A 16,653-nucleotide genomic window follows, 5' to 3' on the forward strand; every position below is an offset into this window, starting at 1 on the left:
GACACTATTTCCTGTGCTGGTCAATGACCGAAATAAATATTTTGAACTTGAATATGTAAGTTGTGTGCTTGTGATTTGCAATGTGCTGATGCGTATAATAAATAGATATCATGTCTACATCCAATAGAAAATGGCAAGAAGCCAGTCAGCAAATTCAGGCTCTACAAGCAAAGGAAGAGCAGGTGATTGAGATGGAGCAGAAAGTGAAGGTGAGAATCTTTTATTCGTCTAATGATTTGCTGATTCTCTGTCTGCTTCAATGTCATCTCACTTGGATCAATCCTTGTCCCTGAGCTGTCAGGTGTCAGTCCTTCATTAGGTTCTAGGAAAGAAAGAAATAATTGTAAACAATGGGCCTAAATATGGCGCCAATCCATAGCTAAAGGTAAAGGTTTCCCCTTGGCATTAAGTCTAGTCAAGTGCAACACTGGGGGTTGGTGCTCATCTCCATTTCTAAGCCGAAGAACCAGCATTGTCCGTAGACACCTCCAAGGTCATGTGGCCAGCATGACTGCATGGAGTGCTGTTACCTTCTCACCAAAGCAGTACCTATTGATCTATTCACATTTGCATGTTTTCAAACTGCTAGGTTGGTAGAAACTGAGATTAACAGCAGGAGCTCACCCCATCTTGCAGATTCGAACTGCTGACCTTCCAGTCAGTAAGTTCTGCAGTTTAGCAGTTTAACCCCTCTGCGCCAGTGCAGCCCCATGGCACACAGTAAATCCTTGGCACACTGTAAAATAAAATCATTGCTAGCCCACTACCTTTGGCAGCCTGGAAAGAACTGCTGTAGCAGACTGATTTTAGAACCATGCTAGCCTCCTCTTCCACCTTGCGATTGAAAAATAAATTCAAAAAGAACATCAAAGTTATGTAAAGTATTTTTATTTTTCTATTGTCCATTTTCTGTTGTGTTGAATTATTCATGGACACATCTTCTAGACCACATGTGTCAAACTCAAAGCTCACTGGCCAAATCTGGCATGCCATGTCATTTTATGTGGCTGTATAGATCAGGTACGGGCAAAGTTCGGCCCTCCAGGTGTTTTGGACTTCAACCCCCACAATTCCTAACAGCCTACCCAGCTGTTAGGAATTGTGGGAATTGAAGTCCAAAACACCTGGAGGCCCAAGTTTGCCCATGCCTGGTTTAGATGCTGGACTACAACTGTTGTATTCCTCATCATTGGACATCTTGACTGGAGCCAATGGGAGTTGGGATACAGAAATATCTAGAACAGGCATTCTCAAAGAAGAGGAAGAGGAGGAGGAAGAAGAGGAGGAAGAGGAAGAGGAAGAGCAGCCCAGGCAGAATACAGTTAGAATAAAGCAATAACAATCAAAACAACATAAAAACAGCATAAAACAACATAATAAAAATAACTAGCAACAACAATAACAGCATACTAATTTTGGAGGGGGGAGGAAAATCAGTACGTGAACTAGTTAAAGGATAAAGTGGTTTAGTAAGGTAGATGACAATGTATTAAGGCACAGGAAAAATCATGGAAACAGTAAATTAACAGGATCAGTTAATATAATATAGGACATCAGATTGAATGACAATTTAAGTCATAATGGGTATGTTCAATCTGATGAGTGGGGATTGGATTTAGAGACAAGGCTCATGGGTATGATGTCCAACTTTAATATTCCCTTTAATTTCCTGAGGACTCAAACTGGGCAAATATTATAGAGCTTTGACCACTATGTAAAACTGTTATAGTTGGCCCTCTGTATCCATATACATCACTGGTTCTCAAGCTGTGGTCCATGGACCACCAGTGATCCGCAAGAACTAAAATATGGTCCATGGTCTCAGCCATTGCAACAAGAACGACTGGTCTTGCAAAACCCTCTTATAGTCCCAAGGCTTATTAAATACTAGCTGTACTCGCCATGCGTTGCTGTGGCCAACCTTCCCTCCCTCTTCCTCCTTCTTTCCCCCTTCCTTTACTCCCTCTTTCCTTCTTTCCTTCCCTTCTTTCCTTCTCTACCTCTTCCCTTCCCCCTTTTCCTTTCCCTTTCCTTTCTCTCCTTTCTTCCTTCTCTGCCTCTTTCATTCCTTCCTTCACTTTTTGTTTCCATCCTTCCTTCTGTCTTTCCTTCTTTCCTTCTCTTCCCTTCCTCTCCTTTCTTCCTTCTCTACCTCTTTCCCTCCTTCCATCACTCCCTTTTCTTCTCTCCTTCTTTCTCTACCTCTTTCTTTCCTTCCCCATTTTTCTTTTCCTCTTTCTCTTTCCTTCTCTACCTGTTTCCTTTCTTCCTTCATGTTTTGCTTCCATCCTTCCGTCTTTCCTTCCCTCCCTCTTTCTGTATTTCTTTCTCTTCTTCCTTCGCTCCCTCTTTCCTTCCTTTCCTTTTTTCTTTCCTTCTCCCCTTCTTTCCTTCTCTACATCTTTCTTTCCTTCCCCCCTTTTTTCTTTTCCTCTTTCCTTCTCTACCTCTTTCCTTCTTTCCTTTGCTTTTTGCTTCCATCCTTCCTTCTCTATTAATTTCTTTCCTTTCTTTCTCCCCTTCCTTCCTTCCTTCCCTTCCCTTCCCTTCCCTTCCTCTTCCTCTTCCTCTTCCTCTTCCTTCCTTTTTTTCTGTATAGTCATTTAACTTGTGGGGTGGGTGGGTTAAGTCCTTTCCACTGTTTTGGGGGGAATTTTATGAGTGATGGTCCAGTGGCTTTTGAGTTCTGTTAATCCCACAAACAAACATTACATTTTTATTTATATAGATGGTTTTTCTGTGTGCGAGCAGATGGAGACTACTGGATGGCATATGTTCTGCATCAGAAACTAGAGCTGATGTGGTCTATCCAATGTAGTTTTCTGAATCAGCATCCCAAATAACCAAACCAATCTAAAGTTGACCAAAAACCAATTTGTAAATCTTTTGGTACTAATGTTGGAGAGTGGTCTCTGGTCAAGGTGGTCCCTGGTCCAAAAAAGGTTGGGAACCACTGATGTACACAGATTAATGGTTCTCTGAAGGCAACTATAAGGCTGATGTGGCCCTCGATGCAAATGAGTTTGATAGGCTTGTTCTGGGTTCTGTGACTTATTGGTTTGGTTAGGCAGTCAAGATAAATGTATCCATTGTAAGTGTAACTTTTTAAACTAGTTTTTTTTCTTATCCCCTTGATCTTTTGGTTTGCAGGATCTGGAACAAAAGCTCTCATTGCAAGAACAAGATGCCATAATTGTGAAGAACATGAAGACAGAGCTAGCACAATTTCCCAAAATGGAGCGGGAGCTGCAGCAGCTTCGAGAGGAGAATGCTTATCTTAGGTTAGAAGGCAAAAAAGGATCTTTGGTTCTTCTTGTCCATCTGTTGCTGCTTTTGCACCGAGTTTCCATTGTTGGGTTTTGAATCCAGAAGTCCAAAAATAATTCTCTTTATTCCTGATTGACAGCAAGATAAACACTCGTTGTGCATGATTGCAGCTTTAACTGGTAATATTTACAATAGTAGTAATGGATTGTTTGTCTTTGGATTTCTCAAAATGCAACTAGAGTAAAGGATGTCTTGAATAAAGTTTTTCCCCTTTCTCTTCTCAGAGAAATGAAAGAAAATAATGGGTTGCTTAAAGAGGAAGTGGAGGGTCTCCAGAGGAAACTGGAACGCTATGAGAAGGTTCAGGCAGAAATGGTGGCGTTGGAGTTGGAGAAGGAGGTGAGGTTTCAATGATATAACAATTATTCTGAGTTAATTTTCTAATTTTAACATACACGTTGCATCTCTAGAATTTTTAGCCTGCTTGCTCAAAAATTTGTTCTGAGAGAAAAAAATACGTTGTTGTTGTTGTTGTTGTTATTATTATTATTATTATTATTATTATTATTATTATTATTGCTATCTCTATCCTGCCTTTAACCCCATAGGGACTCAAGGTAGCTAGCAAATAAACACACTCAGTATTATCTATCTATATCTATCTATACACATAATAAAAGTGAAAAATGTGTACGTGTGTATGTGGTGGAGTTGTCTACTTAGATAGCCTCACACCTCCACAAACAAGCCATGATTCCAAGTGTTGAGAAGCCTCCAAAGGCACTCCCTCAACTGACAGGTTATAGCGAGCGCCATGAACATGTAGCCCGAACACCGCCAATGTCCTCCCAAAATACTACGGCCCAGCACCCAAGGAATGCTTTCATTCACGGAGAATTTCCTCCTAGATTTGACATGTTTCCTCCACCACAGGCAGGCATCCCAGGGTTCCTTGTGCATCTCTCTTAACCCTTTCCTAACATTTCTTATGGCACACAGCAAACATAGAGGAATTGATCAGCAACTGAAAAGACTGAAGGGTTTTGGGGGACTGACTCAATAGCATGGAAGTTGTAGTTCACCCGGCATCAAGGCGGTGCACTGGGACCCCTTCCGATAATGGGCCAGGACCACATTTGGCACGCAGAACCCAGGTTTGGGGGAATTGACCTTGATTTATAGGAGTTGTAGTTCTCCTACATCCAGAGAGCTTTGTGAATCCAACCATCGATGGATTTGGACCAAACTTGCCATGGATGATGGGACTTGGAGTACCTGATATTACCCAACACCCCAAAACAAACAATGACTTTTTCAAATATTCCAGGCACCGCCAGGTACCCAACTAGTTTGAAATAAGACAGATACAATGTGTAGTCGAAGGCTTTCATGGCCGGAATCACTGGGTTGCTGTGAGTTTTCCATGCTCTCTGGCCATGTTTCAGTAGCATTCTCTCCTGATGTTTCACCCACATCTATGGCAGGCATCCTCATAGGTTGTGAAGTTTACAAGACAGATTCCATTTAAAAAAAATAGAATAAAGCAAAAAGTATATAAACAATTTGGCAAGAGTGCTGTGTATTGTTGACACTCTAAACCAGGCTGTTATCACTATTGTGACAGCTTTTATTTGAAAACACCTTTGGATGTCTCCTGCTAACCAGGAATTACATACAGATGGTAGCCCTTAGTGCACATAGAAAAGAAGAAGCTGGAATTTACACATAAATCATTGTAGTTCTTAAGCGAGACTAAGTACAGTGTTGGATCAATACCATTGATTTCTCCATATTGGTGTGAAAATAGTTGTTATAGCACACAATAGTGGTGTTGATGATAGCACATCCAATCCACTCAACTTCATGGTTTAAAAAGGATATGAGCCTGGAGGTGAAATTTCTGTTAGAAAGAATAATTCATAGCAAGGACAGTTGCTGGGAGCCAAGTTAGCTGTCTGGGTTGGGTCTTGGGGACAGTTCCCTTCAATGGATCTGCTCCTTCCTGGAGGGTCGGACCCAGATGGTGATGCTGAAGGACACCTTCTCAGATTTCTGGCCATTGACCTGTGGGGACCCACAAGGTTCCAGTCTATCCCCCATGGTTTTCAATATCTACATGAAGACACTGGGTAAGGTCATCTGGAGTTTTGGTGTTGGGTGCCGTCTCTACGCAGATGACACATAACTCTACTAAAATTGCAACCAGATCACTATCTTTTGCTACAGAAAGCTAAATTGATTGTATGGATCTTTTAATTAACGACAGTTGCCATATTTTATTGATTTATTGTTTTTATTAATTTTATATGTTTGGTTTTACATGTGTTATTTGTTTTAATGTTGTTATATTGTATTTTGTATGTTGTATGGCTCCATTGTGTGCTTGTAAGCTGCCCCGAGTCCCTATGGGAGATTGTGGCGGGGTATAAATAAAAGATTGTTGTTGTTGTTTGTTTTTTAATCCTGGGTCTTGGCCTTGCCCACTGTGATTTATTTTTTGTGTTTAAATTATTGTGGTTTTACATTGTTTATGTTTATTTATATACAAATGTTTCTTGCATTTTAATTTATTTTTATATTTTACTGTTGTTGTTTGTTGTTTATTTGAATTGCTGTACTGTTGGGCTTGGCCTTATGTAAGCCGCCCTGAGTCCCCTTGGGGAGATGGTGGAGGGGTATAAATAAAGATGATGATGATGATTATTATTATTATTATTTGAAACGCAACAAGATGAGTCCACAGCAGACAAGATCACTGTGCTAGCTGTTGCATTGGATCACACGTCGGACACTTCCCAAGTGTCCAGGACTGTGTGATGTTTTGGTGAATAATGTGTGCAGGTCCCAGTAAGGTGGCCTTTTGCAACTGGCAGATGGTAATTTTGTCAGCGCCAATTGTGTTTAAGTGCAGGCCAAGGTCTTTAGGCACTGCACCCAGTGTGCCGATCACCACTGGGACCACCTTGACTGGCTTGTGCCACAGTCTTTGCAGTTTGATCTTTAAATCCTCGTTGTTGTTGTTGCTGTTATTATTATTATTATTATTGGGTTTTACGAATTGTCCATTAAAAATGCATAAGGATGTGGGTAAACTACATCATTGCCCCCAAACCACACCAGTAGCTAAAGTTGGTCATGATGGGTATGTGTGCCAGGTTTGATCTAGATCCATTGTCGGTGTGGTTCACAACACACTTTATATATGGGTGAACTATAACTCCCTTTGTCCTCTGTCATTTCCCCCAAACCCTGCCAGCACTAAAATTGGTCATGGTGGATAATATGTAAGTCAAGTTTGGTCCAGATCCATGCAATCAATCTGGTAATGATGCTTGGATACAAAATAATCTGAGGGTGATTTGAGCATCTTTTCCTCTGTCTGCGTCTCTCTACAAGATCCATAGACATTTTGTAAGATGAATGACACTTTGTTTTTCAAAATGAAAGGTAGCTGTACATTCAACTTTAGTATATTAGGGTTTTTTTGTTTGCAAATCTCTTTTTCTTTTTTTCTTTCTTCAGAAACTCCAGAGAAGGCTGAAAACTTGGGAGAAACTGGACCAGAGCACTGGTTTAGATATCAAGTAAGTGAAGGATGGTAGTTAAATTTTGAGCCATGAGTTCTATCACTATTACACAGTATAAGAGAGTTGACTATTTTCCTTGTTTTCTATCATCTATACAATATATGGATGGTTATATATATAGTGCCCTTGATAATTCACTGGTATGTTGAAAAAAATGGCAGCATTTCCCTATTGGAATAAGGATGATGACTTGTTAGGATCGCAACCTATTGGGGTTTATAAATTATGAACTGTTAGGATCGCAACCTATTGGGGTTTATGAATTATGATCTGTTAGGATCACAACCTATTGGGAATTATGGATTATGGCTTGTTAGGATCACAACCTATTGGGAATTATGGATTATGACCTGCTAGGATCACAACCTATTGGGGTTTATGGATTATGACCTTTTAGGATCACAACCTATTGGGAATTATGGATTATGATATGTTAGGATCACAACCTATTGGGGTTTATGGATTATGACCTGTTAGGATCACAACCTATTGGGGATTATGGATTATGACCTGTTAGGATCACAACCTTTTGGGAATTATGGATTATGACCTGTTAGGATCACAACCTATTGATGTAAAGAGACCACCAGTTTGTAAAGATGGCACCCAGTTTGTAATGATGCCACCAATTTGTAACGGTTTGTAAAGGAGCCAACACTTTGAAGGACTTATTAAATTGATAACACAACTAATAGCTTGTGATATTGATTTATGTTTTCTTCAATGTGTAGCGTGGCTTAACTTGAAAGTATTTGTAACAGAGACTTGGCTTTAGAAGAAACTGTAACAAGTTTATTGAAGTATAGAAGAAACTTGATGGTTTCAATGTATCTTAACTCTTAGAGGCACATATCTTCAGAGGTTACATTTATAACATTTCATAAACCAACTCTTAAGAGGACTATTCCTTCCACTAAATAGGTTTCAAACTTATTTTCCTTCAAAATGTGTTTCTTTCTTTAACAGATTACTTCAGGTACAAGCTTATCTTTTCCTTATGTTATTTCTGTTGCAATAAAGATTCTTATTAGGGTTCTCTCCCCCTTTTACTCATACACTGACTAATAATATAAATAAGTCAACTCGACCTATCTAAACTATGCCGGCTAAAAGCCAAAACCTTCCTGATTCTCAACACAGTAGAATCAGCCTTTCCCTGTAGTTCTTAGACTACAGACTACTTTACTGGTTCTCAATACAGTACAGAACCAGCCTTGCCTGTAGTTCACTGACTACAGACTAACTGTTTTAAAATGGCTGCCCTGCCAAGTGGCAGTTGGCTCTACCCCTTTTTCCATGGTAACTCAGCTCAGAGTGAGCTACGCTGGCTACCATCCCCCAATTATGCTAGGAGCCCCCAGTGGCGCAGTGGGTTAAACCCCTGTGCCGGCAGGACTGAAGACCGACAGGTCGCAGGTTCGAATCCGGGGAGAGGCGGATGAGCTCCCTCTATCAGCTCCAGCTCCTCATGCGGGGACATGAGAGAAGCTTCCCACAAGGATGGTAAAACATCAAAATCATCCGGGTATCCCCTGGGCAACATCCTTGCAGACGGCCAATTCTCTCACAACAGGATGCTCCTGACACGACAAAAAAATAATAATGCTAGTTTAAATACTTACCCTTTTAAACACCTATCTATTATTATACATAACTGTAGATTAAAACTCACACTTCACCACAATTGGGAATTATGGATTATGACCTGTTAGGATCACAACCTATTGGGGTTTATGGATTATGACCTGTTCGGATGATAAGATATTGGGAATTATGGATTATGACCTGTTAGGATCACAACCTATTGGGGATTATGGATTATGACCTGTTCGGATGACAAGCTATTGGGAATTATGGATTATGATCTGTTAGGATCATAACCTATTGGGTATAGAGGTGTTCCTTCAGTTTATTGAGTAATGGATGATTGCTGGGCTTGTAAATATCTTGTTTCTATTCCATTCTCTCAGTAGACAAAGATTCAAGTAGACTTCTTTTAAAATAACATGTTTGTTTTACTCATAACTTCATGTATTTAAATATACAGGTACATTTCTTGTCAGGTTAAACGTTAAAACATTTCAGTTTGTATCTTTAACTTATAGTCTTTAACAATCTCTTCAAAAATATATTCTCCTGTACAGTTCTCTTTCATAATAGTCTACTTTCAAAGGAACTCAAGGCCCAACAGTTTTTTAACTTCTAACACTGGCTTCTGTATTCTGACTCAGGCCTCACCTGTCATTCCTCAACTGTCATCATGTTTAAAATGCATTCTGAACAGTCTCGTGATCTGCAGCCCCTCCCACTGCCTCAAGTACATAGAGCTAAGGAAACTGCAAACCAAAGAAGACACACTTCAGGAAATAAAAAATACACATTTTTGTGTCGGGAGTTACTTGAGAAACTGCCAGTCACTTCTGGTGTGAGAGAATTGACCATTTGCAAGGATGTTGCCCAGGGGATGCCTGGATGTTATACCATCCTTGTGGGAGGCTTCTCTCATGTCCCCATATGCAGAGCTGGAGCTGACAGAGGGAGCTCAACCCACTCTCTACAGATTCGAACCTGTCGGTCTTCAATCCTGCCAGCACAAGGGTTTGACCCATTGCGCCACCAGGGACCATGACACCGGGGGCAATAACGACACATTATAGAGAGACATAACATTAAATAGAGGAGGCTTGCTATGAGTTTTCCGGACTGTATGGCCAGGTTCCAGAAGCATTCTCTCCTGAAGTTTCACCTGCATCTATAGCAGGCATCCTCAGAGGTTGTGAGGTCTCTTGGAAACTAGGAAAACGGGGTTTATATATCTGTGGAATAATGTCCAGGGTGGGAGAAAGTATTCTTGTCTGTTCGAGGTAGGTGTGAATGCTTCAACTGGCCACCTTGATTAACATTTAATGGCTCAGCAGTTTCAAGGTCTGGTTTCTTACTCTGTGGGGGAATCCTTTGTTGGGAGATGATTAGCTGGCTCTGATTGTTTCTTGTCTGGCCAGTTGAAACATTCACACGTACCCTGAACAGACAAGAGTTCTTTCTCCCACCCTGTTTTTCTAGTTTCCAACAGACCTCACAACCTCAGAGGATGCCTGCCATAGATGTGGGTGAAATGTTAGGAGAGAATGCTTCTGGAACATGGCCATGCAACCCGGAAAACTTACAACAACCCAGTGACTCCAGCCATGAAAGAGACATAACATTAAATAGAGGAGGCTTGTTATGAGTTTTCCGAACTGTATGGCCATGTTCCAGAAGCATACTCTCCTGATGTTTCACCTGCATCTATGGCAGGCATCCTCAGAGGTTGTGAGGTCTGTTGGAAACTAGGAAAATGGGGTTTATATATCTGTGGAATAATATCCAGGGTGGGAGAAAGAACTCTGGTCTGTTCGAGGTAGGTGTGAATGCCAGTTGAAACATTCACACGTACCCTGAACAGACAAAGAGTTCTTTCTCCCACCCTGTTTTTCTAGTTTCCAACAGACCTCACCACCTCAGAGGATGGCTGCCATAGATGTGGGTGAAATGTCAGGAGAGAATGCTTCTGGAAGATGGCCATACAGCCCGGAAAACTCACAACAACCCAGTGATTCCAGCCATGAAAACCTTCAACAATAAATAGATGATACTTGAGAAGGTTGCTATTTCCAACATTATCAGCCTTGGTGGACCATTAGCTTTTAAACTTTGCTTTGTAGTAGTAGAGTAGTAGTAGTAGAGTAGTAGTAGTAGTAGAGTAGTAGACAAATAGATGAAGAAAATGCTGTGTGTTTCTCCTCAACCTGTGGGTTTGGTAACAGGAGGATATTATTAAAATTTAGGGTAGTTGTGAGGCATGTGATCTTACCTTATACACTCTGAGATTATACAGAGCAGGTAGTTCTCTATACTGATTTCTTTTGTATATTAGGAAACATTACGAAGCAGGGAGATTTTGACATTATCGGAACATGTTTTGGTGCAGGGACTGCTTAGAGTAACTGCTTAACACATAAAGTCCTTTGACATTAAATGTAATGAGATTTGGGGAACTGAAGCTTTGAATCCCTAATATTCTCTCTACCAACTTCCCTGTGATGGGCAAAATTCCCCCTTCTAAAGTGAAATGCTAAATGCATTCATGGCACAACTCTGTTGTCTAACAATTTAAAAGGTGGCTCATGCATATGGAAATGGGCCATTATCCACCAGATGGCATACTTCTTCGGAATGGAATAAGACAACGGCTGGATTTTTTTTTTTCCTTAGGAAAACTTGATTTTCTTGTAGTACTTTTCTGCTCTTCATGCAGTCAAATACATCAAGGGAGATTATGACAGATAGAAAGTTAGGTTTATAATGCCCCCTGATAAGCCTGAAGAGAAAGCAGATGTCCACACCTTTACTACTGTGCAGGAATTTGAGGATGCTTGCCATAGATGCAGGCGAAATGTCAGGAGAGAATGCCTCTAGAACATGGCCATATAGCCCGAAAAAAACCGACAACAACCCAATTGTGGATTCCCTTTTTCAGTGGGCTTTCACCATTATAGAATCATAGAATCCTAGAGTTGGAAGAGACCTCATGGGCCATCCAGTCCAACCCCCTGCCAAGAAGCAGGAATATTGCATTCAAATCACCCCTGACAGATGGCCATCCAGCCTCAGTTTAAAAGCTTCCAAAGAAGGAGCCTCCACCACACTCCGGGGCAGAGAGTTCCACTGCTGAATGGCTCTCACAGTCAGGAAGTTCTTCCTCGTGTTCAGATGGAATTTCCTCTCTTGTAGTTTGAAGCCATTGTTCCGCGTCCTAGTCTCCAGGGAAGCAGAAAACAAGCTTGCTCCCTCCTCCCTTTGACTTCCCCTCACATATTTATACATGGCTATCATATCTCCTCTCAGCCTTCTCTTCTTCAGGCTGAACATGCCCAGCTCTTTAAGCTGCTCCTCATAGGGCTTGTTCTCCAGACCCTTGATCATTTTAGTCGCCCTCCTCTGGACACATTCCAGCTTGTCAATATCTCTCTTGAATTGTGGTGCCCAGAACTGGACACAATATTCCGGGTGTGGTCTAACCAAGGCAGAATAGAGCATGGGGAGCATGACTTCCCTAGATCTAGACACTATGCTCCTATTGAGAATAATTTTTCTGTCTTAGTTTCGATAAGAATTTATATTGTAAACACAAAGTATGTTGGTAGTGCATCCTTTGGGGGGGGGGGGGGGGTGCGATGCCAGCTAGCTTATAGAGTCTATCAACAGGTGTAAGTTTAAGACATTTTGTGATTATTCTGCACGTCTCATTCAGTGCTATATTTACCTGCTTTGTGTGGGCAGATTTACACCCGATGGGACAGTTGAGTACGACAAGGCCAGAATTGATGTTCTTGTTCATTTTGGGTCTGCTCCTCATGCGCTGCTAGTAAATTTCCGCAGTATGTTACTTCGCGCAGCTACTTTGTGCTCATACAGTGTTTCCTAAATGTTAGTGTTCAATCTAAGGTGCAAATGAATGGGAATATTGGCTAGAATGGAATGAATCTTTCTGGCTGATATGAAGCCATTGCTACAATTTAGCCTTATGTTATGATTTCTTTTAGCTAATAACATTGTAGTGCAAAACCAAGGATTAATGTTTGACAACACAGGTAATGCAGTGTCAAGCTAGCAAGTCAGGATCAGAGTCTGAGTAGAAGGCTACTTGGAAACTTCACATATGTGGAAGAGAGGTGCAGAGATAAGTGTAAGACATGTAGCATAATGGGATTCTTTGTGAACTGGTGTACAGGAGAGTACCTTGTGTGCAGTCACGTTTGGTATTTTTCATTATTTACTGTATATACTTGAGTATAAGATGACTTTTTCAGCCCTTTTTTATACTGAGAAAGCTTCCCATAGCTTATACTTCACTCAAAGTTATTTATTATTTTACTCTGTTATTATTATTATATTTATTATTTTACTCTATTTATTATTACATTTACAATATTTTACTCTATTATTATTTTTATTACATTTATTATTGTACTCTATCACTGTCATTACATTTATTATTTTACTCTATTATTATGATTACATTTATTATATTTTCTACTATTCGATTTATTATTTTATTCTGTTATTATGACAGTTATTATTTTACTCTATTTATTATTATGACATTTATTATTATTATACTCTATTGTTATTACATGTATTATTTTATTCTATTATTATTACATTCATTTTTTCTCTATTATTGTTACATTTTTAATTTTATTCTATTATTATTACATTTTTTATTTTACTCTATTATTATTACATTTATTATATTTTTACTATTAGATTTATTATTTTATTCTGTTACTATGACATTTATTATTTTACTCTATTATTATTACATTTATTATTATTATACTCTATTGTTATTATATGTATTATTATATTATTATTATTACATTCATTTTTATCTATTTTTCTTACATTTTTATTTTATTCTATTATTACATTTATTATTTTCTCTATTTATTATTATTACATTTGTTATTTTACTTTATTATTGTTACATATATTATATTATTCTATTATTATTACAGTTATTATTTTACTCTATTTTTCCTCTATTATTGTTGTTACATTTTTTATTTTATTCTATTATTATTGCATTTATTATTTTACTTTATTATTATTACATATATTTTATTCTATTATTACAGTTATTATTTTACTCTATTATCACATGTATTTATTTTTTCTCTATTAGTTTATTATATTTATTTTACTCTATTTATTGTTACAGTTATTATTTTACTCTATTATTAAAACATTATTTTTCTCTATTATTGTTCTTACATTTATTATTCTACTCTGCTTATTTTACTGTATTATTATTACATTTATTATTTCATTCTCATAATTCCGGTTATTATTACATTTCCATTATTTTACTCTATCATTATTATTTTTATTACATTTATTTTAGCCTATTTATTGTTACAGTTATTATTATTTTACTTTATTTTTATAAGATTATTTTTCTCTATTATTGTTCTTACGTTTATTATTTTACTCTGCTTATTTTACTGTATTATTATTACATTTATTTATTATTTTATTCTCATTATTCCTATTATTATTACATTTCCATTATTTTCCTCTATCATTATTATTTTTATTACATATATTATTTTCCCCTCTTTATTATTATTGGTAGGATACTTAAGCACATTTACATTGAAAGAGGTTAGAATAATGCTTTCTGGAGGTGGAACGCAACACATAGCCACTGCTAAGCACCAGCTATTATTCCCTGGCTTGAAGTGAGAGAGTATTTTTATTTGTCGTGATACTGTGAACCACCGCCTCCTCCTGAGAAAAATGTATAATATCACAAAGGACGACCACCTCACCCGCCTCATAGGAAACCTGCTACAAAACAGGAGCTTTTTTGTTGAGTTCCAGGGCCAGAGAAGCAGATGGCGGAAACAGAAGAACGGCCTGCCTCAGGGGAGCGTGCTTGCTCCATCCATGTTCAACATCTGCACAAATGACCAGCCACTGCCAGAAGGAACAGAGAGTTTCATCTATGCTGATGATAGGTGCCATCACCGCTCAAGCAGGGAGCTTTGAGATGGTTGATCAGAAGCTCTCTGAAACTCTAGGTGCCCTTACTGCCTATTACAGGGAAAACCAGCTGATCCCCAACCCATCTAAAACACAGACATGTGCCTTTCACCTTAAGAACAGTAACAGTGAGAGAGTGAAACTTGCTAATTGAGCTTAATCACTCAGAGCTTTCTCCGATGGTCTTTTATCTAGCTTCTTTTGCTATCCAATGAAAGGGAGTACCAAACCGCACTCCATTGTTTGAGGAAGTCTGATTATCATCTCTCTTATAGCAGAGCAGGTGCAGTATCGGACTCAGGACCACGGTACGTCTGGTTGAGGCTGATAAGCATCTCTCTTTTATTGAAAGTAAGGACAGAGGAGAAGGAATGCGTCTTTTTGTGAATGACCCTTAATAAAGCAAAGAGGCGGCGGCTGCAGAAATGGGTTTAATTCTTTGTCATTATAGTTCTCTTAGTTTCCTTCTTGGCAGATAAAGATCGGAATGGCTACTGCTGCAATTATAATCACATTCCCATTTGTACTACTTGCCTTAGCAATATAAGGCCTCCAATGCACTATCCTTGCCTGTCGTTTTGATATTCTCAAAACGTGAGAGAGGGCTTAGTTGCACAGAAATGTTCTCACTGGTCTAACTTTGCTTCAAGTGTTAAATACAAACAATGGTATGCCATGTAGAATCATAGAATCAAAGAGTTGGAAGAGACCTCATGGGCCATCCAGTCCAATCCCTGCCTAGAAGGAGGAATATTGCATTCAAATCACCCCTGACAGATGGCCATCCAACCTCTGTTTAAAAGCTTCCAAAGAAGGAGCCTCCATCACACTCCGGGGCAGAGAGTTCCACTGCTGAACGGCTCTCACAGTCAGGAAGTTCTTCCTCATGTTCAGATGGAATCTCCTCTCTTGTAGTTTGTAGCCATTGTTTCATTGCGTCCTAGTCTCCAGGGAAGCAGAAAACAAGCTTGCTCCCTCCTCCCTGTGGCTTCCTCTCACATATTTATACATGGCTATCATATCTCCTCTCAGCCTTAAGCCGCTCCTCATAGGGCTTGTTCTCCAGACCCTTGATCATTTTAGTCGCCCTCCTCTGGACACATTCCAGCTTGTCAATATCTCTCTTAAATTGTGGTGCTCAGAATTGGACACAATATTCCAGGTGTAGTATAACCAAGAAGCATGTGTTGGCAAGACTATCAGTATATGCTGACCATGATAGTTAGACATTACTATCGGGTATTGTGCCTTTGGAAAAAGCTGAGGAACATATTGGGAAGGATGCTCTTAGCTCGGTGGTCCTCAACCTTCCTAATGCCGTAGCCCCTTAATACAGTTCCTTATGTTGTGGTGACCCCCAACCACACCTATTCTGACTTTGTCAGACCACACCTGGAATCACACTGTGTCCAATTCTGAGCACTGCAATTGAAGGGAGATGTTGACTCTAAATTGGAATGTGACCAGAGTATGGCGACTAAAATGCACTCAGGTCTTGAGAACAAGTCCCATGAGGAGCGGCTTAAAGAGCTGGGCATGTTTAGCCTGGAGAAGAGAAGGCTGAGAAGAGACATGATGAGGGGCATGGATCCAGATGTGAGGGGAAGTAATAGGGAGGAGGGAGCCAGCTTATTTTCTGCTGCCCTGGAGACTAGGACGCAATGGAGCATTGGCTTCAAATGACAGCAAAGGAGATTCTACCTCAGTGGTTCTCAACCTGGCGTCCCCAGATGTTTTTGGCCTACATTTCCCAGAAATCCCAGCCAGTTTACCAGCTGTTAGGATTTCTGGGAGTTGAAGGCTAAAAACATCTGGGGACCCCAGGTTGAGAACCACTGTTCTACCTGAACATTAGGAAGAACTTCTTCACTGTGAGAGCTGTTCAGCAGTGGAACTCTCTGCCCCAAAGTGTGGTGAAGGCTCCTTGTTTTGAGGCTTTTAAATAGAAGCTGGATGGCCATCTGTCAAGGGTGCTTTGAATACGATTTTCCTGCTTCTTGGCAGAATGGGGTTGGATTGGATGGCCCACGAGGTCTCTTCCAACATAACAGCAATAATTCAGTGAAGAATTTTGGAACTTTGAACCATTTTTTCCCAAGGGCGTTCAGCTTTCTGCTTTGAAATCAGTAAAAAAAAATGTGAGTCCCAAAGTATGAAAACATGGATGGGGCTTATAAATTTTCAGTTGTTAGTTATGATTTATGAGCTGTAA

General features: G+C 39.6%; 1 protein-coding gene across 2 annotated transcripts in view; it reads left to right on the forward strand.

Moving 5' to 3' along the window:
* LOC137097978 (mitotic spindle assembly checkpoint protein MAD1-like) overlaps window positions 1–16,653 on the forward strand; it is a 796,577-nt gene that overhangs the window by 24,610 nt on the left and 755,314 nt on the right. For both annotated transcript variants that reach the window (XM_067473504.1, XM_067473503.1), the window contains exons 6-9: window positions 128–209; window positions 3,151–3,281; window positions 3,552–3,666; window positions 6,790–6,851. In XM_067473504.1, coding sequence (XP_067329605.1) covers window positions 128–209; window positions 3,151–3,281; window positions 3,552–3,666; window positions 6,790–6,851 — 390 coding nt within the window. The remainder of the gene's footprint in view (window positions 1–127; window positions 210–3,150; window positions 3,282–3,551; window positions 3,667–6,789; window positions 6,852–16,653) is intronic.

The sequence above is a fragment of the Anolis sagrei genome, chromosome X, assembly GCF_037176765.1.
Source record: "Anolis sagrei isolate rAnoSag1 chromosome X, rAnoSag1.mat, whole genome shotgun sequence".
NCBI classification, from domain to species: domain Eukaryota; kingdom Metazoa; phylum Chordata; class Lepidosauria; order Squamata; family Dactyloidae; genus Anolis; species Anolis sagrei.